The sequence below is a fragment of the Theobroma umbraticum genome, unplaced genomic scaffold (assembly GCF_002168275.2).
Source record: "Theobroma umbraticum cultivar Fairchild unplaced genomic scaffold, ASM216827v3 scaffold_50.0, whole genome shotgun sequence".
In the NCBI taxonomy this organism is placed as follows: domain Eukaryota; kingdom Viridiplantae; phylum Streptophyta; class Magnoliopsida; order Malvales; family Malvaceae; genus Theobroma; species Theobroma umbraticum.
In genome coordinates, this window is record NW_018397261.1 from 3,020,960 (window position 1) to 3,043,610 (window position 22,651).

At 34.1% G+C, this 22,651-nt stretch overlaps 5 protein-coding genes across 8 annotated transcripts in view; 3 read left to right on the forward strand and 2 right to left on the reverse strand.

The window, feature by feature from the left end:
• On the forward strand, positions 1-9,013 carry LOC110417986 (Phosphoribulokinase / Uridine kinase family). 4 transcript variants are annotated; one of them, XM_021430596.1, is made up of 12 exons: positions 1-255; positions 1,470-1,844; positions 4,310-4,424; positions 4,626-4,821; positions 4,971-5,084; positions 5,204-5,377; positions 6,063-6,257; positions 7,108-7,230; positions 7,298-7,410; positions 7,620-7,740; positions 8,136-8,408; positions 8,615-9,013. In XM_021430596.1, the coding sequence occupies exons 2-12, from the start codon at positions 1,505-1,507 to the stop codon at positions 8,831-8,833; spliced, it is 1,983 nt and encodes a 660-aa protein (XP_021286271.1). In that variant the 5' UTR covers positions 1-255; positions 1,470-1,504; the 3' UTR covers positions 8,834-9,013. The 4 variants fall into 4 exon arrangements, with proteins under 4 accessions (XP_021286271.1, XP_021286274.1, XP_021286272.1 ...); XM_021430597.1 differs by lacking the exon at positions 1-255 and adding an exon at positions 308-454; XM_021430598.1 differs by lacking the exon at positions 1-255 and adding an exon at positions 308-448.
• A 369-nt stretch (positions 9,014-9,382) lies between these two features.
• LOC110418224 (Ribosomal protein L7Ae/L30e/S12e/Gadd45 family protein) lies at positions 9,383-12,157 on the reverse strand. Its single transcript, XM_021430889.1, has 4 exons — positions 11,876-12,157; positions 11,583-11,652; positions 10,393-10,498; positions 9,383-9,705 (listed from the first exon to the last, which is right to left on the reverse strand). The coding sequence occupies exons 1-4, from the start codon at positions 12,009-12,011 to the stop codon at positions 9,544-9,546; spliced, it is 474 nt and encodes a 157-aa protein (XP_021286564.1). The 5' UTR covers positions 12,012-12,157; the 3' UTR covers positions 9,383-9,543.
• On the forward strand, positions 12,125-15,423 carry LOC110417969 (strictosidine synthase-like). Its single transcript, XM_089783774.1, has 3 exons — positions 12,125-12,145; positions 14,602-14,843; positions 14,949-15,423. The coding sequence occupies exons 1-3, from the start codon at positions 12,125-12,127 to the stop codon at positions 15,421-15,423; spliced, it is 738 nt and encodes a 245-aa protein (XP_089639900.1).
• A 2,495-nt stretch (positions 15,424-17,918) lies between these two features.
• LOC110418623 (protein STRICTOSIDINE SYNTHASE-LIKE 11-like) lies at positions 17,919-19,424 on the forward strand. The gene is made up of 3 exons (XM_021431400.2): positions 17,919-18,169; positions 18,339-18,608; positions 18,709-19,424. Exons 1-3 carry the CDS (start codon positions 17,919-17,921, stop codon positions 19,181-19,183), a joined length of 996 nt encoding a protein of 331 aa, XP_021287075.1. The 3' UTR covers positions 19,184-19,424.
• Positions 19,425-20,706: 1,282 nt separating this feature from the next.
• MIS12 (minichromosome instability 12 (mis12)-like protein) overlaps positions 20,707-22,651 on the reverse strand; it is a 3,715-nt gene continuing 1,770 nt past the window's right edge. The window contains exons 5-7 of the mRNA XM_021431145.2: positions 22,421-22,559; positions 21,224-21,361; positions 20,707-21,125 (exon numbers count right to left, since the gene is read on the reverse strand). Of these exons, the coding sequence (XP_021286820.1) occupies positions 21,064-21,125; positions 21,224-21,361; positions 22,421-22,559 (339 nt within the window). The 3' untranslated portion in view covers positions 20,707-21,063. The remainder of the gene's footprint in view (positions 21,126-21,223; positions 21,362-22,420; positions 22,560-22,651) is intronic.

Sequence of the window (22,651 nt, forward strand, 5' to 3'; positions counted from 1 at the left end):
AATCGGTTCATGTGTTTGTCTGAATTGCACAAGCTGGCTAAGCAACGCATCCTGTCGTTTCTTGCTAATGACATCCCACCATGTCACTGACCGTAACCCTCTCTGTCCACATAGTGATCACAAGAATCTTAACACCCCGGCCGCCTTTTACATAAAAATCCCTGCTGCCGCTGCCCGGTCTTAAGTTAATAGACTCCAAAGTCCGAATACTCAACAGACCACAACTAGGACAGAAAGGACATAACAAAGAAAAAGGTATGATGATATTATAATACTTAAAAAACTTGGTTCAAAGTTACCAGAAATTTTTACATAGTGATACTTGCTTGAGTTTAACTTCTGGGTACTTGTTATTTTTTGAGTTTTCCCTTCTGGGAATTTGCTATTTGTGTTTATTTGGTTGGTTGTCGCTGGATTTCATGGCGTTGAATCTTTTACTTATCTTTAGGTGCTTGTAAGTCCAATTTTTTTATGTTTAGTTCAGTCTTCTTTTGTACTATTAAATTTAATTCAGGCTTGTTTCTTGTGTTCATTCACTCTAGAGCAAAATGGAAATGAAAAGCATGATTATTTATCATATTCTTAGTTACTTTTCCTTGGTATAATTGCTTGTATTGAATCAGCATCTTATGTGGTTCACTTGAATGCAGAGTCATTATTATTTCGATCGATTGATGATTAGTGATAAAAACAAGGTGCCCTGAAATGCCATAAATTTTCATTTAATTTTTATGTTTAGAATTATGAAAGTTACTGCTAAAGAGTACTGCTAAAGAATACTATCCTTCAATTTGACTGCATGTTTTCTCAGTTTCTGGGCCATGTGATATCTAAGAGTTAGCTGATAAGCATTTCTGTGTCATGCAGAAGCATTTTGCAGTATTTTCTTTTGAACGCATTCTTTATTAGCTTCTTACAGAGGGGACAGGGAAAATTGTAAAAGAGAGAGGAAGTAATGTTCATAAATCTGGCCGAGGCTGTAAATGTTTTGCTGGTCATAAGATGTTTTATGCATTATGAATGTGAGGAACTTCGAAAGATAAATAATGCTTTGATTTCTCTTTTACTGATTTAAATGTTAACATTACACGTTTTGCCGGATTTTCTTGTATAATCTGGCATATGGATTCATTGGAAAGCTCCTTAATTTCACTATTACTGATCTAGAAACTGGTTCATGTGTTTGTGGTTTAAGCAATCTTAACTTTTGTCCTTTTCACATTTTATGAATCCTGCTAGATTTTATCTCTTTAGAATTTTTAAAAGTTATTAAACTTCTTTATATAACAGTTTGTTTGTTGAATTTTCAATCATTACCTCATATTTTACTGTCACTAATTACTAATTATATTTAGTGATGGACTTCTAGCTTTGTATGTGAGAAGTCATGCTCATCAAGAACTCCTTGATTTCTTTGCTATGTCATCCTCTTGCACTGAAAATGTATTTTGGACCTTTGCATCTTTCAGTGCAGCATAAACTCGAAGTTTGCTTTCATCTTTTAATGGCTCAAGATACATCTTCTGCTGCTGAATCACCTCGACGACGTTCTGGTCTTCTGCGGGACCAGGTTCAGTTGGTTAAGAAAAAGGACTCCGATCGCTATGAAATTGTTCCAATTGAAGATCCATTATCCTTTGAGAAAGGTTTCTTCATTGTAATTCGTGCATGCCAATTGTTGGCCCAAAAGAATGATGGATTGATTTTAATTGGAGTAGCAGGGCCATCTGGAGCTGGAAAAACAGTGTTTACTGAGAAGGTGCTCAACTTCTTGCCCAGCATAGCTGTCATAACAATGGACAACTATAATGATGCTAGCCGTATTATTGATGGAAACTTTGATGGTAATCTCAAATTCTTTTTTTATATATATTTTTTAAAGTTTTGTAAGGTCGTGATAATAATTGTCAAGGTTTGTTGTCACTGATGGCATCTTAATTGATCCTTTAGTTTGAATAATGAGGAGAATAATCTTTCTTGTCCATCTTAAACGTTTTGGTGGTTTGTTTCATATACAATAAAAATGGGCACTATCAGATATTGCATGCAACATGTGGTTGACAATTGTAGCATGATATGATTATGGAACTTCTATAGGAAGAGCTGCTTTTGTCTGCTAATGCTGTTTCATTTCTACTCTGAAATAAGATTTAGATGGACAATTGAAAGGAGATTATTGATTCAATTATACAAAATGGAATAAGCAATTTGTGAAACAGAACATTTAGTAGTACTCTGGATTGTTGAGTATGAAAGACAACTAAGTACGTGAGCAAGACTGTCAATAATGCATGCCTGATTGTAATTCGTAAGAGAAAAGATTATAATATAAGGTCCAAATCAATTAGATTCAACCGCATATACTCCATAAGATAATGGATTCCATGTTTATCATATGATTTGTCCTTGATATTATGAGATTAAGACCATAAGCTTTCCTAAGAACTCATAGGGTATGGTTTGTTGGACAGTTGTGCTGAGGTTGCTAAACTCTGGCATTCTGTGGTAGGTTGTTGGGCAGTGGCTGGTTTAGTTTGTTCGTGGTTAGTTCCAGGATGCCTTTTAGTGAATTCTTCTTGTTGGTAAATTGAAGCTTTTCTTAAGATGCTCTTGCTGCAGCCTGGTTTTAAGCTTAAGGCATTTTATATGTGCTGTGTTTTACTATGGAGCCTAAGACACAGAGGTTACTTCTTCCTAGGTCAGAAAAGAGAACAGTTTTGGGCTGAAAACTAATTGGTTGGTCAACAGGCCTTGAACGTAGGTTCCATGAGTCCTGGTTTAAGAAAGACTGAGAAAAGCACAATAAAAGAACTGCAATGACATATAAATTTAGAAAAAGTAAGAAACCTTGAGTAAGAATAACCTGTTTGTAGAAGTAGTTTTAAGGAACGAGATGCAACGCTCAGAAGCTAGGTACTGCAAGGTGATTGTAAAGGTTATCCTTAATGTAATTCCTCAAGATTAGCTGGTATAATATACATTGAATACTTGAATACTCTTGGAAGATATGCATGTGAAAATTTTGGATTTTAAATGGTATACTTATTTCAATGAACAGATTAGAATTTCAGTTATAGTAGCCTTATTGAATTAGGGATGGATTGAATTTGGGAAAAATAGTGAACAGATTAGCTAGGTATGCAGATGTGTTTCTTTTTTGGTGATTATCTTATTAATTTTAATTATACATTCTTCTAATAGTGCTTAATTCGGTGTGCTGATTGATGTTGGTGGAAAGATGCTATAAATAGATGTCATTCACTACCTTTGCTGATAATTTATTTGTAAATCTATCTAATAATTGCAAAATGAAACTTCAGTTGTGGGCTGCAGACTTACATTCAACTCATTTTTATAGCTATTTGCATTCTATAGTCTGATTTAAACTCTCTTCAAGAAAAAAATATTGAACATTCCGATGACTGATTTAAACTTCTAATAGTAATTCTCATGAGTTAATTTTAGATCATGATTTTATTATTTACAACTCTTAACTCTTTGGCATAGATTCATATTATATAAGTAGTTACTCCAACCCAATCTATGGAGGCTCATTACACCTTTTAGAATCCTTTCCAATGTAATAGTATTTTTAGTTCTAAATATTTGGTAGTTGGAATACAGAAGGCAACATGTCCATTGTACGTGGAATGAGAAATAGATGTGTAGTCAATATCACATAGGGAAAAATAGAATAAGAAACAAAGCTATTCTTTGAGAATGTTGAGACAAATGGTAGCCAAAAAGAAAATATGAATAAGAAATGGACTTATTCTTTAGAAGGTAAAAGTGGTAGATTAAGGATGTATTGATAAAATGGCTACAGCGATGGATTGGTCATATGAAATATAGAACTGCAATTGCACCAGTGTATTTCAAGTTAAAGGAATGAGGAGAGCTAGAGATAAACCAAGATCATACGTGTTGAAGCAGTTAGGAAGGATTTGGCATCTCCAAATCTCTTCATGTAGCCTTTCATTGGATGGAGTGGAGAAAAGGATTAATATAGCTGAGAGTTCCTAGGTTGGGGTTAAGGCTTGGCTGATTTGTATGGTATCATCTTTATCATTTATTTTGTATACATATTGCATCATTCATTTTGGATAACTCAGTTTGGTCAACATATAAAATGGTCCCATCGGTAGCTTGATTAATTGGTATATCTAACACTAGTTCTGGCTTACCATGTGCCGCAAATTATACCAATCTGTGGATCCATTTTCTTTCATAGAAAGATTTTGTATGTCAGTGATAAAAGAATGGAGGGAATGCATGACAGAGTTCTGATTATTATGGTGTTATGAAACAGACCCACGGTTGACAGATTACGATGCACTGCTTGAAAATATACATGGTTTAAAAGCAGGGAAACCTGTTCAAGTTCCAATATATGACTTCAAGTCTAGCTCTCGCACAGGATACAGGTTCTGTATCTCTCCTTTCTGTTTTCCTATTTTGTAAGACATGGAAACTCTTTCCATAAGGGTTAATGTGTCTCCACTTATTCAACCTGCTAGGGATGAAAGAAAAGAGAAAAAGAAAGAAAGGAAGGTGTGGACTGTCGGAAACAAATAGTGATTAATATGTGAATGTTCTTGATCTAGTTTTATTCATCATGATTACAGGACAGTTGAAGTGCCTAGCTCCCGCATTGTGATTATTGAAGGAATCTATGCCTTAAGTGAAAAATTGCGGCCTTTACTAGATCTTCGTGTATCTGTCACTGGGGGGGTTCACTTTGACCTTGTCAAGCGAGTATTACGGGATATTCAACGTGCTGACCAAGAGCCTGAAGAAATTATCCATCAAATCTCTGAAACGGTTTCTTTACGTGACCTATTTTAGAAATTCTTTATAGGGGTCTTAGCTGCTTCATGAAATCATATACTTAATTTTAGCCTTAGTGCTCCAAAAATCAAATTCCTCAAGATAGCACTTATACTAGTTCTTATCCACTTCTTTTCACACAGGTATATCCTATGTATAAGGCTTTTATTGAGCCAGATCTCCAAACAGCACATATTAAAATCATTAACAAGTTTAATCCATTCACTGGGTTTCAGAATCCTACTTATATTTTAAAGGTCAAGCTCTAAATCCATATTCCTATTTCAGTATAAAAGGTTCTATGACTCTGTAGGTCATACATTCCTTACTATTGTATTTCCTTGTCACAACCACTGAGTGATTTCTATCATTGTAGTCTACAAGAATGGTGACAGTGGATCAAATTAAGGAAGTTGTATCCGAGGAACATAAAGAAACTATGGAGGAAACCTATGACATTTATCTTCTACCTCCTGGTGAAGATCCTGAAGCATGTCAATCATATCTGAGGATGAGGAATAGGGAAGGCAAATACAATCTCATGTTTGAGGTTGGATGGTCATTTTCTTAGTCTCTTCTTCAAATTATTGTATGCATCATAACATTTTCTTAATTAACCTTGATCAGAATATAGCAGCATTTACTGAAATATTTTTTGTTTTATGTCAGCAATGAGATGTGTCCATCTCAGTGCTTTTTACTACATTTGCTTCCAATGGGTTTTAGATGCTAGGTTTTACCGTCATTACATAAGGAGAAAGCACCTGTTTTCAGATCTATACATAGTATGTCAGTATTATTTGTTTGAATAAAAATTAAACAATAATTGCAGGCACAATGTTATATGCTATGTTTAGCAACATGAATTTGGGAGAGTGGATTTTGTTTGGTTTCTTATAAGAATTATGATGACAAATGCAAAAATTATGTAAATATTAGTAAAGATTCAATATACTGATATAATTGAGAGAGTAGAAGAAGATGATTTAAAATTGACTTTTATGTTTTTATGAGTTCTATTGCACAAATTATGCAAAATTTGACATCAAAATTCCTCCTTTCAAATTTAAGTAGTAACACAGTCAAGTAAATTTGCGTTGATTGTGATAATTAATTCCATGTTGAATGTTTGATTTGTTCTAACTTCATCCTTTAGAGTTGTGCTTAATATTCTTTTCAGAGTGATAGAAATGTGGTAAGTTTTAGGGCTTCTGACCAGTTTGGCTGGTTTTCAGGAATGGGTAACAGATAGTCCGTTCATAATATCACCTAGAATAACCTTTGAAGTTAGTGTGCGCCTTCTTGGAGGACTAATGGCTTTGGGGTATACAATTGCAACCATCCTAAAAAGAAGTAGCCATGTCTTTTCTGATGATAAGGTGTGTGTGAAGATTGATTGGTTGGAGCAACTTAATCGCAAATATGTTCAGGTATCATATCATTTAACGCACTGTATAATTTTATTTTGTAGTTTATAGCCCTTAATTTCCTCTATCAGAGCAAGTTTCAAATGTTTTATTTATCAGAACCATGTGATGTTATCTTCCTTTTATTATTATTATTTTGAAAGTTGCATTTTTTCTTTATCATTACAACATTCTTGTTCTTAAGTAGTATTTAGAAGTCTTTGGCTATGATAACCGCATGATATTTGTTATGGCAATAAACAATTGCTTTTCTTCTTTTTGACAAATGAAAAAACCACTGCACTAAAAGGAACCTACAGGTTACCAACCCATGAACAGGACTGGTTTGCAGTAGACAACAATTCAACAAAAAAACCATAGCATATCCAAGGACCACTGCCTGTTGAAATATAGTATTGAACCAAGTAGCTATAGCTTTATAGGGATCACTCTTCTCCATTGAAAGTGCTTGCATTTCTCTCCCTCCATAAAATCCAAAAAATAGTGAGAGGATTGATTCTATTACTTTTTTCCTATCTGTACAAGTATGTACACCTCCCCAAGCCCAAAATTGATCCTTAACAGAACATGCCACTGCTATGAATTCTCAGCAGCACATACATCAAGGTGCCAAGCTGTCTTGCCAAAGAGTAACTCAACCAAGGATGTCTGTTGCTTTGCAATACAAAGCATCTATTGGAAGAATCCCCATCCTCCCCAAGCAAAATACTTTTCTACTTCTTTTTAAATTCTGAAAATATGGAAAGCAGCTTCAAAGTTGGCCTGTACTTCAGTTTAAATTCTTTAGGATGACTTATTGGGTACATGTTGCAAAGCTTAGAACTAACTATAATGTTGATGCTGTTTCTATAAGGTGCAAGGTCGAGATCGTCAATTTGTTAAATACGTTGCTGCGCAACTGAACTTGGAAGGTTCATATGTTCCCCGTACTTACATTGAACAAATCCAGCTGGAGAAGCTTGTAAATGATGTTATGGTATAATTCTCTGAGCTGATTATGAAATTTTTGAGCTCTGTATGGTGCTGATTCAAGAAATATGCAGGCACTGCCAGATGATCTGAAAACTAAGCTTAGCATTGATGATGACGTAGTTTCGAGTCCTAAAGAAGCCCTTTCTCGAGCCTCTGCTGATCGGAGAATGAAGTATCTCAGCCGGTAAATTTTTTTTCAAGCCACAATTGTATTAAGTTTAAACCTTAATGAAAATTTTTTAAAAACTAGGTAACAGAGCAAAAGTTGTCTCAGTTTCTCAGCTGAATGATCAATGTAAAGTGGAATTATGTTTTATTTTTCTTTAAGAGAATACATGTTTAAATCCTGATAACAATCACATATGACATTCACCTATCAATGTGGTGCTCCAGTATCTCACAGTCATATACAAATCAGCGGGACAAGAATTTGCCAAAGCTGACAAGGCTTGCTATTAATAGTAGAAGGTTTGATGGAAGGGCACCTGAGTCACCTTCCCCACTAGTGAATCCGGTGAGTACGTTGCCTCAAATTATTTTAATGAATATAACAGCGGTTTCTTTATTCACAGCCAAAGGCCCTTCATTCTTTCTGGTTGCAAAAAAATTGGAGGAAAGATAACAAAAGTTAATTATTTTAAGTATGATTAGAAGCAAATGGTGAATAGCACAAGCAGAAAGGGTGTTATTACAACCTTCATAGACTTGTTGCCATCAACCTCTTTGACTACAGACTTAAAAATATGGTGTTATATGCATGAAGATATTTCTACCTATTTCTTTTTTTTCTCTCTCTCTCTTAAATAAATAACAGGTGTTTCTTTCCTTCCCTCCTTGATAGTTTTATCCTTTCCTCTTACTTGATAGCATGTGTTAATTTTTGACGATTCATTTGCCTTTGTATCTTAGGGAGTTGTTACGCAGCTCTCAGAGCAAATTTCCACTCTGAATGAAAGGATGGATGAGTTCACATCTCGTATTGAAGAGCTGAATTCCAAGTTCTCTTCCAGCAAAGTTTCAGCTAGCCAACAAAACTTAGCTGTGCAGGCTGAAGCCAACAATGGTTCTGGACCTACTTCTCTTTTTGTAACTGGCTTGGGTAACGGTTCACTAACTGGATCCCTAATGCCTCATTCTTCATCTTCTTCCCAGTTGGCTAGGGAGTCCCCACTCGTGGAAGAGGTACTGTTGATAAACTTGATGTCTCTTCCCCCAACATTATTTTATGAAATTTATCCTTTATATCAGAATTAGATAGACCAAGTTACTGTGTCTGATTCTTGGTTTTTATGGTAGCATCGATCATCATGTTTTTCTGAACGTTTTTCATATCATGGTTTGGCATCTAAACTGTGCTTTAATTTAATTCTCTGTTTTTATCCGTGCAGGTTCTACTTATTGCACGAGGTCAACGCCAGATTATGCATCAATTAGACAATCTGAGCAATCTGCTACATGAATACCGGGGAGGAAGGTCTCAGCGGGAAAGAACAGATAGAACAAACAGAACAGTTGACGTTGACACCATCACTGTTCCTCTGATTCTTACTCTAGCAATTGGTGGTTTGGGTGTCTTTCTGTTCAGGAGTCTGACACCCCAAAAGTGATCATCAAACTTAACAGTCATTTTCAGCGTAGAGAGGAAGTTTGTACCACCCTTTGTGCTTTGAGGGACATTGTAGGTTACTCTTTGAGATATTGTACAGCAAAATCGTAAATATTGAAAGAAAGTAAGAAATTCTGAAATTAGTGCTATAATCAAGATATTTACACTATTTAATGGTAAATTATAATAGTGCCTCTTCAGGGAGTGCCGAGTTATTAATCCCTTGTTTTATAGCACTGTATTCGTGACTTGTGAAAACAGAGGAAGGGATACGAACAAAACAGAGTGTGTGAATGGGAGGGAAATGGAATATTAGTTATTCGAACTTCTTGTGCTTTTTATTTAAAATTGCCATCTCAATAATGGTTTTTGCTTCTTCAATTGATTGGAAGAATAACTTATTGTAGCAAACCATTTAACTGAAGCAACGGAGCGGAATGTTGCTGATGCACACTAAGCAATGAGTCACACTGCCTGGGAATGAAGTAGCGAGAGCAAAGTCACAAGTTTTGTACTTGCACCATTGACACATTTGTAAAGACCAGGATGGTTAAAGGAAGTAAAAGAAAGCAGATAGCCAAATAGCAAGGAAGAAGTAAATAGCAGCATACTACAATAAGTATCAACTAAAGCACATTCCATAAGCAGCAGAAAACAGGGTGCCAACATCAAAAGCTTATATAACAAGCACAACAAAAAAATTTTCGTTAATTAAAAAAGGGTGGATGTAAGCTCAGATATATCCGCTACTATCTGGCTATAATCAGCCTTTATTTTTTCTTGATCCTCAGGGCCTAGTTCCCCTTTAGTGGGCTTGGTTAGCACCAGAACACAGCATGTCGGTCTCTTGGTAGCTCCTGCAGTTGCAAGATCCTGAAATGGCAGAAGTAACTAATTATAGGGTGCATGATAGAGAGCTCATAGCTAAGTTCATTTTACATTACCAAACTCAACAAGAAAGTCTAATCTGCAAAGAGCCTTAAAATGTGCTAACACATGTTCAGGGACAAATTGCAGGATGGACTGATCCAACTAGTTGTATATGTGGACTAAAACCAAGAGTCTTTAATCAAGCAGATATAATTTTAGGTTCACAAAAATGAGCCATAAGGAAAGCCATATACAGCATTCCAGACCTGCTTTTGAAATGCTTTACAAAGTTCCAAAGAACATGAAACAAAATTCCAAAGATTCCAATTCATGATACAAATACCATAATGCAGTTAGAAATATTTCATATACATACATAGACACAGACTCATTATATACCTGCAAATCATTAACCAAAATATTTCTTAGCACAAACCCTGAATGTTCTGGGCATATTGGCAACTGTGCTTGCCTAACATAAAGGAATGCATCTCAATTAAATAAATAAAGAAAATGGAAAAAAATTGGTTAGACTTGTCCTGCCCCTTTTTCTACAAAGGTGACAAAGGAAGATAATATGGAAATTAGAACATAGATAAGAAATCAGTAGGGTTTCTAATAGTCAAGGGGTAAAACCACTTTAAGCATGCAATGCCACCAAATTAGACAGAAAGAGTGTTTTCAGCTTACTTCTTTTGAGGGAACATAAACATAGGGAATGTCAGCCTCTTCACATAGGATTGGAACATGAGTTATGACATCAATAGGAGATATGTTTCCAGCTATAACACATAATCTGCATCCACCAAAAGATTGAAAAAACATGATTAACATTTTAAGTTAAAACTACTTCTCATAAGTTTGAATTTTGATGAATCAAGAAAGAATGCCCTATCAGCAATGTGCTACAAAAAGCAAATATGAAATGATTATTCCTTTTCTTTTTTTTTTTTTTGACAAAAGCTGTTCAATAATTTATCAATTGGCAGCATGGACTGCTTCTTAAACAGCTGGCATCCATTTGTAGTTGCATTACATTGCTGTATAAAGCAAATACAGCCTAGATAAGCATTTTGTTGACCTTTTTTCCTTCTCAAAAGTGCCAACATGTTACTGGAACAGCACAAGTATTGCCCTTTCCTATTCAACTATGCTGTTCCAAATTCTGATATACTAAGGACAAAGTTCAGATGACCATAAGACAAATTTCCTTTTCTTATATATTAGCTATGAAGTTGGGCAGTTATAGCCACAAACTTCAGCTAGCCCTTAAAGCAGCAATGACAACTATAGCAGAAATGATGTAGTCATAGCCTCATAGGCATCATTTACAGGCATGGTCCGATAAATTCAAGGTTATAGTCTACTTAACTCATGTTATGTTCTTAATTAGAAACATCATTAAACACGCTTATAGAAACTAACAGGTCAAATTATTAAGCTAATTTCAATTTATAAATTCTTTCTCCTTCCCCCTTTTCTCTATATCCTTAGTATTCCCTCTACTTCTTTCAATGTAGCACAAATGTTCAAATCAGCACATTCTTTTCCACTGTAATCAGCACAAATTTATTCACAAAATATATAGGTGTTATCACTTTAATGATTGTATTAAAACAGATAACGCTTTATTGATACCAAGCCATATGTCATAACCACAACTTATCACAACTTCTATTTGCATCCAAAAACAGGTAAATAACTTTAACCCCATTTACTACTGTAACAATTATCAACAAAATAATAAAACAGAGTCATAGATTTCCACTCCCCTGACAGAATGACCAAAACTTCTCGGACCATGAAACTTATTTTGTATGTATATCCATGTAAATATATATCAAGGCACAGATTAGAGTAAGAAACGCTTAAAAACTTACCCTTTATGACCACGCCGAATACTTTTAACCACTTCCTTTACTCCTCTCTTCAAGCACTTGTGCTCAGCGGCTACAACAATAAAAAGCAACACATTCTTAAGAAAACTTAAAAAGAGAAAAAGACAATCTATTCCAAACTCAAACAATCAACAACTTCACCGAAATACTTAAACCACCAAAAATCCATCACATCAATCACAAAAATTCCACTATTCGAGCTCTGGGTCTTAGGAACACCATAAACTTATGGATGTTCTTAAAAAGGGTTGAGTGTATATATAAAAATGGGATACCTCTGCGAACGAGCTTGAGGGTTTTCTTAGAGAGCTTTTTGCCAGCGAGGGGCTTTGCGATGGGAGCAACAGCTAACATCTTCTTCCTCTCCTTCTCCTTCTGTTGCGTCTTCTCTATTTCGCTATCGCTTCCCATTTCCCTCTCTCTCTCTCTCTCTCTCTCTCTTTTCCGCTAACAATGGAAAAACGAAGTACTGCCAAGAGAGGGAATCGATGAATGTACAACCAATAATAATGTGCAGGAGAGTGATGGCGGAAATTAGGGTTTTTGTATGCTTTAGCATTTCCAGGGTTTAAGCTTTATATCGTAATGGGCTTTTCTGTCGATCCCATTGCAATTACATTTTAGTTTGGGCTTTTGTAACTGGATCTCAGTGTTCTCGCAAATATTTTTCAATAATTCCTACCTCAATTCACTTTTGGGGTTTCTTTGTTATATTTAAAATATGTATGTTTTTAGAGAAATTTTCACAAAAGAATCAATAATTAGTATTAAAATTTAAGTTAGGTAAGATTTTAAAATTATTTAAAAAGTTATATTTAATTAACCTGAATTAATAAAAAAATTAAAAAATCATTATTTTGTTAATAAACCCGACAAATCATACATATTTTTTTTAAGTTAATTGTATATTTAGACGTCCAAATAAAGAATCAATTTGGATCAAGTCACTGATCCGGTAATAATGATTAGTAAAAAATTAAATAAATTTCACACCAATTAAATTTTGAGATTTTGCATCATTTCTCATTTGCGAGAGAGATTTCTATGATCACTACAAGCTTGTTTTAGGTTAAAAAAATAGATTGTGTGCCCATTTGTCAATATGTCACTATGGACACTTTTATGTACACTTTTTAAGCAAAGACAGCAATTTATTTCAGTTAAATACTTGTTTTTATTTATTTTTAAATAAAAATATAATACAAATAAATAATATATATAGAGTGCAAAGTTAATTGTCTATAATTACAAAAAAAAAAGGAAATTAACGAAATATTGTAATGGTAATCTATAAATCATTCCATACTACAGTATTAGAATTAAGAAAAATGTTTTTAAACGAAAGTATGAAATTTAAAATTTTTTTTAAATTAGATAAATTTAATATTTATAATAAAAATATATATTTATCGAAAGTCGTTTGATACCATTAGAATTTTTACATATTACAAATTAGATAAATTTATTAATATTAATAATAAAAATATTTAAATGGTAATTTGGAAATATAATAAATAAATATTATTAATATTTTAATCAATAAAAAAATGTTCATACTTATATATATATATATATTTATATTAGGCATAGATTATAAACAAATAAATTATAGATATTATAAACATAGATACAATCACATAGTAATGTCAATTCCCTTCCAATAAAATAATATTTTAACACTCAAGTATTTAGTTAATTGATTGATACATAATTCCTTGTCTAGAGAATAAAGATTGAATCCTTTTTTTCAATTTAAAAAAATAACATTTCATATAATCTATAGTTTTTTTTATTGAAGATGATGACAACCAAACTATGTTTTCCACTAATTAAAAAAAAAAACCTATGTTTTCCACTAAAAACACAACAAGTAATATTGGATTGTTCTTATTTGCCTCACAATGTACCAAAAAATTACTTGAAAGGTTAGACCACATATAATGAAATTGAAGTACATATTTTGTCTCAAACCAAAGGAAGCAAATGATTTTTCCTTGTCTCTAGAAAAGAAAAATGAAGTAATTAAGGAAAGAGAAATAATATAAGTTTAACACTATAAGGAAAGAAATAGTGAAACGTGAGAAATGTGTAGTTCCATTTGTATAAAGTAGTAATTAAATAAACTATGTTAGGAGTGTTGATTATGTTGGGCAATTGTAACAACCATAACGAAGTTCAAGGACAATGATAAAAACAAAAAAATGAAAAAGCTTTTGAATTATTTAAGAACATTTAAATAAATTTTTATTTTTTATGACGTTCAATTATCTTTTTATATTTTTATTTTTGATTAAATAAGTTATTATGACTAATGGTTGATTAATTATAATTAATCAAAATATCACTTATTATTTTATTCTCACGTAATCTTAAAGTGGATGGTGAAAAATATTATATGACTATATTATCATATCACATCCACATGTTATGTTAACATCAAATGACATTAAATAATAAGTCACATTTTGATTTAGTTAATTATAAGGGCTTATTTGGTTTAAAAGTATAAAAATTTATTTAGTTAAAAAAATACAGTATAAAAATTTAATTCAATGTAATAAAAATAAATTTTTTAAATAATTTAAAAACTTTTTAGATATTATGCTAAAAAAATTGAAGATTTGAAAAATGAATTTCAATAAAAATGAAAAAAAAAAAAACCAATCGGTATGAAATAGCCTTTCCATTTGTTATACAAACATGGTTTTATTATTAGTGTTATCTTATCTTAATATAATAAAACTAATAAATTTCTCATAAAAAAAAAGTTAATGGTTTAATGTGGATGGTCTTAATTTGTTAATGTCACCTGTCACTAATAAATTTGTTCGATTTAATATAAAAAATTAATTTATTTTGATTAATAATTTTTTATTATATATATATTTTTTAGGAATTAACATGAGTTATTTCGTGCATAACACAAATTTCAAACTGCGAGAATTAACTTGAGTTATCTCGTGCATAACAGGAGTTTCAAACTAGTAGAATTTAAAACTAGGACACCGCCAATCCAAAACCTGTTTGTGGGAGGCCATTGGGTTTGGCGTTGCACCATGCAACAAACAGGCTGTACGTTTGTGATGCCTTTTTCGGCTTCGGAGTGTTGGGCCTGAAGGGAGGACAGGTAACCATACTTTCCACCGGTGCAGATGGAGAGCCTTTCCGTTTCTGCAATGCAGTGGATGTCCAACGAACTGGAGATGTATATTTCACAGATATCAGTGCTGTCTACGATGTAAGGTTCTTTTCTATGTCCTATCTGTTATCTGTTTTACCGATGTCTGATTGATGATATAAATAGCGTGGAACAAACTAAAAGCAGGCATAGTTTCTCCAACCTTGCAGACAACTTGAAACAGCAATAAGTACTAACGATTCAACAGGGAGGTTGATGAAGTATGACTTCAAGACTGAGCAAGTGACAGTGTTGTTTAGGAATCTTTCCGGTGCAGCAGGGGTTGCAGTTGATGAGGAAGCCAAATTCGTCCTGGTTTCCAAGTTCATTATTAACAGGACTATAAAGATTTGGCTACAGGGTCCTAAAGTTAACAAATTTGAGATCATAAACTTGCAGCCAATGCCGGATAACATCAAGAGGACTGCATCGGAAAATGTCTGGCTAGCGGCAGCAATGATAAAACAAGGCACACAATCACTTGTGCCTATAGGGCAAAGGATCAATGCATCTGGCACTGTTTCACGAACAGTGAATTTTGAGCGATGGTATGGAAATAAATCAATCAGTGAAGTTCAAGAGTTTGATGGTCTGCTCTACGTAGCATCACGGTTAGTGAATTTTATTGGTGTCTACAAGCATTAAAGTTTCCTGAAACTGTAGTTAATAAAAGAAAATGGCTGCAAATATAAAGCTAGTTTGAAACGAAGGCTGGCTGCCCCTGCTTGTCTACCATGTAATAATGTACTAATTCTCTCTTCTGTGTTCGATTTGGCAAGGTATTTAAATAATTGGTATTTGATGCATAAAGAAAATCAAAGCATTTGAGTTGTTATTCATAGCATCTTAAGGGACAAGTTGAATGCATTACAGGGCAAACTGACTGCGGAACTAATGATTCGAAAGTCAGATTTCAAACTTGAAATATATAGTAATCAGGTTTTTATCTTTTATGCTGGAAAGAACTATAACCCTTTCAATATGATACACCAATTTTAATTGAAACTACGATGAAGCATCATGCCTTCCAAGTGATGCTCTATGTAAGCAACAACTTTTTCTGAATCAGTGGTACCATTTTTGCTTGGTAGGGTATAAATTATGAATCTCCATCTAAAGCAAGGTAACAATGAACAGCCACTAGGCCAATCTATAAACTGTATTAAAGCAGAGGTTCAAACGGGCCATGAATATTGAAACCTTCTCCCACAAAATAGTTTTTCTCGTAGCACTGCAAGTTTTTACCAGAAAGAACATGGTTTAAAAGAGAAGAAAAAAAGAAATCCATCTTGCAGGATATATATAGTTTTTGAACTCCACTATAAACGTATGGTGCAACCTATAACCTCTAGTTGAGACCCCAATTCGATGAAGCAATTTTATCTGTAGTTTGGCCTCTAGGTTGAAGTATCTTGTGGAAGCTAGACTCGATCACAGCCCCAACTTGCCTCTGGTCATGAAACATGACTCTACTTGAAAAATTTTGGTCACGATTGATCTTTCAGAATTAAAACATGTCAACTAATCATGGTAAATTGGAGAAACGTTTTCTCGTTTGCCTTTCTGAAGAATCATGTGTCACATTTAACCTTTCACTTCCACTTCAGTACAAACCAAAACCCAGTAACTTATGTAAGAACCTTATATGACTATTGTTGAACAGTTAAACGCTCAACTACCATCATCCTAATTCACCTTTAGAAACCGTAGCACAATTCCACCAACTCTTTATTACCACCAGCATATGCCCTCTTAGACACAGGCAGCAAAATCAAATTTTCCCGACAACCCTTCTTCGGCTTTAAACTTTCTTTTATAATTTGATATGCTTTTGTAATTTGAAATGGCTTTATTTGATACTTTTAGATACCTTTGTGAGTTACCTTTCAATTCTCCTATAAAATTGTAGTATTAGAAATGAAAATTTGGTTTATTAGATCATTTATATGGGATAAAAATAATCTTATGACATTTTAAGCAATCAATATCATGTATGTAAAAGATGTTAGTCGAAATTATCTAAATTATCTCTTTTTGAAATTAGTTTTTGTGTCACAGATACACATTCGACTTAAAAGACATTCCTATTAGATGGAGAAAGGTAGCTCAAAATTTGTCTCAATTGCACACAAACTCTTTCACGCATAAATAAGAAAAGTCCACTTTGATCAAAATCTATCTCGACACTAGTATCCTTCACAAAAAGTTTCATATTAGTAAAAAGTTGGATAAATTCTTATATCACTTGTCACAGATTTACATGTCCAACTCAAAAACATGTCCATTAAGTGAAGCAACAAAACCCTTATTTATAAGGTTAAAGTTTATATTTTTTTTACTAATATGAGATCCGTGACATCTGTACATATAAATAATCTTGTATAGTTATTTTGATTTCTTATGCTTGTTTAAACATTGAGTTCAACGAGTGAATGAAATATGACAACTTTTATTCATTTTCCTATGATATATACATGTCGGGAGGAAGACAAAGCTGAAGCCGAGGCTCAAAAATGAGTTTGAGCTTGATTCTTCCAAGCAAATGAGTCAAGTTCTCACTTGAAAATTTTTTAAATACTATCTAAGCTCGGTATGAACAAGCTTGAATTCCATCAAAGCTTAAATAAGATAAACGTTTTACGTTGCTGTTGTTTATTTCGGTAGGGGTTGTCTACAGTCCTTCGTAGGCTTTTGCTTATGGGCCTAATTTGCACAGAGCCAAGAAATACATGCATATCTTTCACTGGAATTACAAAAGAAAAATCTTTTTCAGAGAAGAAGACAATTAAACAAATGCTTTCTGTCATGGCAAAAGAATGCAAACGGCAAATCTTCAGACGTTTCCACTAGCCTTGCTAGCGAGTTTTCTTGAGGCTTTTCCATATTTCAGGGGTTACCTTCTTCGGAATTGCAACGATATCCATGGCCTATAACCGTCCAAAATTCGTAGTAAAGTAACGCCATACCAAGTAGTGATGATTCTTGCTTGATTTCAAATTTTTCTCTTGAATCCAGTGCTCGAGATCATCAGTTACAGTATTTCTCGATCTGGTTTGCCTTCGGTACCTGCTCTGGCGCTTATAAATACCGAGTAGTTAAACACAAGCATGGATAAATTTGGGTAAATACATTTAAAGAAAATGGCTTATATCATCAGCCTCAGAAAAGTAACCTTGCTCTCCATTTTCATATTTATATTCTGTTCTCCTTCAATGGTTCTTTCTCAGTTTTTCAGCTCAATTCAATTGCCACCAACAGCCAGAGGGCCCGAATCCTTTGCCTTCGAGCTTGGAACCGGACGATTTTATGTAGGTGTAGATGATGGTAGAATTCTCCAATATAACGGACCAGCTACTGGATTTGTGGACTTCGGATACACCAGTGGAACTAGGTGATTCCCTTACATGAAATCACTTGTATAGCAAGCTAGCCATGTCTGCAACTGCACCTGTCTCAGAATTTTCATACCTAGCTAGGTCCCCTGGCTCCTTTTTCTGGTATTAATTATTCATCTATTCCCTTGTACTACTTGAGTATTCACCCTTTGAACGCTATTGAAGGTCCAAGGCAGTGTGTGACGGCGCTACTAATCCAGATTTGGGGCCAGTCTGTGGGAGGCCACTGGGTTTGGGGTTTCATTACGCCTCGAGTCAGCTGTATGTTTGTGATGCCTATGTCGGCCTCGTGTCGTTAGATTCTGGAGGAGGACTAGCAAACCTAGTATCCAGCAGTGCAGAAGGAGAGCCTTACCGCTTTTGCAATGGTTTAGATGTCCACCAACTATCCGGAAATGTTTTTTTCACAGATACCAGCACTGTCTATGATCTAAGGTTCTTTCATGTTCCATACTATTATTTATTACATTTTGCAAAGTTATGTTTCATTACACGTAGTATATCGCTTAATTACACATACATATACATGTTGCAGAAATGCTTCAAAAGGATTGACCGCTAATGATTCAACAGGGAGGCTGTTAAAGTATGACCCTAATACTAAGCGAGTTACAGTGTTGCTAAAGAATCTTACGGGGCCAGCCGGGGCTGCAGTTAGCCAAGACGGGACATATGTCCTCGTCTCTAACTTCAATAGTAACACGACTATGAGGTATTGGCTCCAAGGTCTTCGAGCGAACACCTATGACATCATAAGTACTCAGGCAAGGCCAAATAATATTCAGGGAACACTAGCAGGAGATTTTTGGCAGGCAGCAGCAATGGTAAAACAACCCACGCAGTCATTGGTGCCTATAGGGCAAAGGATCAATGGGTTCGGTATTGTTACTCGAACAGTAAACTTCGAGCCATGGTATGGCAATAATTTAATCAGTGGAGTGCAGGAGTTCGGTGGTGCATTATATGTAGCATCGCGCTATGTGAATTTTGTTGGGGTCTATAGCTTTTAACCTTGTCTTTGGACTGTACTTATTATAATGGCTGCAAAATTGAAGTCTCCGCTGAGAGATTATTTATCTTTACTTACTCAGTATACTTAGATAAAATGATGGGAAAAGAATATGAAAGCAGTTGAGTCGCTGCTCAGAAGGCTGAGTTGAAGGAATTCACAGCTTCAAACAGTAACTGGGTCCAGAGACAGAATGCAGATTGAGTCACAACTACAACTAATGATTATAATATGCATGAAGGTCCGATTTCAAAATAGAAATGCAAAAACAAGCTCAACTCATGCTGTTAAAAAACTGATGGAATAGGCTTACATCATTTTGTCCATGAATGGAGACACCAATTTGAAAGCAACGTTCATGCCTTCCAACTGGTGCCAATGTCGTAACTAGCAACCTAAGTAAAGGTGAACTAACTCATAATACCAAAATTTTACTCTTGGAACTCCCTGTACAGGTCAAGGTGTGATGCATAGAATGATGGAATATTTCATTAGGATTTCATTTACACGCCGATCTAATGAATTTAATTAGCTAGGAAACTTATCGAACATCAATGGCTGAACCGTTTCGAAGCTGAAATAACCATCTTTACATAAAGCAGTGCTCTTTTTAATGCTCCTCTTTTAAAATCACCATGCATGCAAGTAAAACAATGGCCTCCTCGCAATTTTTTTTGTCCTTATAAGAAGGAAAAGAAATTTATAAGATTTTAGACTCCATTTAGTTGTTATTTCTAATGCTTGGATTTTCTATTTGGTTTTTGTTTATAGAAATATTATTAAAAGCAAAATCATAATTAATTAAGCTTACTTTTTGTTGATACTTTTACCATTTACTATTTATTATCTGCCTTTTGTTTTTTATTCATTCTTATTCATTTGTTAAAAAAAAACAAATAGCAAAAATATCAATCAAACGAAACTTCATAATAAACAAATAACTAAAACTTACAACCAATAACATAATTAATCAATATAAATGTAAAATATCATGCATTTTGTTTATATATTTTCTTTGTAATTTTTCAAATATATAGGTTGTTTTTGTTAGTCTACATTGGCTATGACGGGGCTTTTCTTTTATGGCCTTTCAATGAAGTTTTCTGTTGTGTTAGTTTTGACAGCAGAACTTGCCTCAATAACTGGATTCAATTAAAAAGAAAATCGACTTTTGGATTTATTTTTTTGCATCCAATTTGGATGTTAGCCATTTCTACTCTGATGGATAAATTTTAAGTTTCTTACAAAGCACCTCAGACAGCCAATTAAGTCAAACCGAGTATTAAAATTATTAACTCAACATCAATTTTACCTTGAACTTATAATAACCCTTCAATGCTAATTTTCCAATTCCAATTAACATATGACACAATTTATTAAAAACTCAACAAACTCCATGCAATGAACTCTAAGCCTTAATCCTATTCCAGTAGTGATTGAAGGTAAGAATCACCAACGTATCCTTACGTCTGACCTATTCCTACTAATTAGGGAGATTACTAGGCTGAATAGTGGTAATTTAGGTTGAGTCAACATACCACAATTGTATATAAATGTATGAAATGTAAAGGGCAAATTATAACCATCATCAACTTTTACATTTGCCCACTTTTCCTCCTTGATATAAGATGGTAACTTGAGATGTTTGGAACTGACTCTGGATTATAAACAAGCTTATCCAAATCAAATGAAAATGTAAATCTACTAGCTTACAATTTCAGGAATGACTTTCAGCAAAGGTAATGTAAAAGAAAGATAGCCAGACCAATAAAAGCAGCAAAAGTCTTTCATCAAAAAAAGAAACAAGAAGATGGGCACAAAGAGAGGAGTTACACTTAACTGAAAAGCAATAACGAACTATGCAACAAGACTGATGACATATTACATCTTCTTCAGTTCTGCTAGAAATTCTTGAAGATCATCCAACTTTGCATTGGCCAGGCCTACATTTCAAACAAGAAAAATGCAAAACTTACTTCACAAGACAAGCAGAAATTAGTATAACCACTGTTCAGCTGTATTGAATCAGCATAAGTTTTACCCTTCTCTTGATTCACAGTGAAGTAATCTGTAAGTGAATTGCATATCCTCTCTGCTCGTGCATGTTCCATTCTTTCCACCTGTCTGGTCTTTAGCTTCTGCATTTTGACACGGAGTTCTGTTGCAGTTTGCACCATTTCTGCAGGAAGCATGGTTGGGAGTAAATATCATGATAAGCAGAACAATTAACTTAAAAAGGAGTGCTTCAAAAATATGAGCAGATGGTAGCAATTACAAGTTCAACAATCAAGAAAAGCTGAGGCCTGAATATAGAAATGCTTCTATTGGGTAGCATTTATAATTAAAATTAGTAAGAGGAGATGGATGATATAGCACATTCAATTTTGAACCTCCTCTATGTGAAACTGAAATGAGGAATAGAGAAAGAGGAATGAAACCCCTCTTTGCAACAAAAGGTGTTACCAAGTTATTAGTTAAAACGCTTACAGCAATGTTTTCTTACCTAACTGAAGGTTCAGACCAGGATTCAAAATAAAACTAATTCAAAAATTTGGCAATAGTAACTTGTGGGCGTGTTACAAAGCTGCTTCAAACATTGATGCATTAAAGAAACTGACAGAGCAGAAAGCAATGTATGGACCATTTTAACTTGTCAGTGTCCTTCTGGGTAACAACTAACAAAGCAGTCCAGATAACTTAGTCAATCACTATATATTGAGAGCTCATTTGGTGCATAGGATGATATTGGATAGGAAAGTTTGTTATTTCAAGCAATATTTGACATTGTCCCTACTCTCTAGTCTTTAATAAATAAATAGATTGGATAGTTGGACTAGTTATCCTATGGATAGGGTTACATAACCCTAAGAGCCAAAGGATTAATTGAATCCTAATAGGAATATGGAAACTAAGATAAGAGCAGTTTTATTATGCAAACCACCATGCACCAAAATAAGACAATGTACTCATCAATTTTGTCTTGTCCTATGCAATGTGCATAATACCATATAAAACCTTAATGTTTTAGATGTGCACATTGTTTTTCAGAACAGGAAGTAAAGAACAAAGAGAATATGATCAGAAACATTTTCTATACTAAGATCCTTGTTGTCCTATAATTTATATAATCTACAACATCTGAAACAGAACCTCATTTCTTGTGCTTGCAAAGACTATCTCAGTGGATTTAATGCATTACTATATTAAAGAATATAATTAAACAGGCTACCTAAATTACCTCGGAACATGTCACGCGCAGAGGTGTCTTCATATAACTGCAATGCCTCATTAATTAGTCCAGTATATTGCCCACTTAAAGCAGACTGTCTTTCCAATTCCTTAAGTTCACTGTTCAACCTATCGGACTCTGCCCCAGCCTAAGAAGGAAGTTTCTTTTACAAGGAGATCAATAGCAGAAAAAAAAAAGAAAAAAGCAGAAGAAAAATTATACATAAATAAACATTCCAGC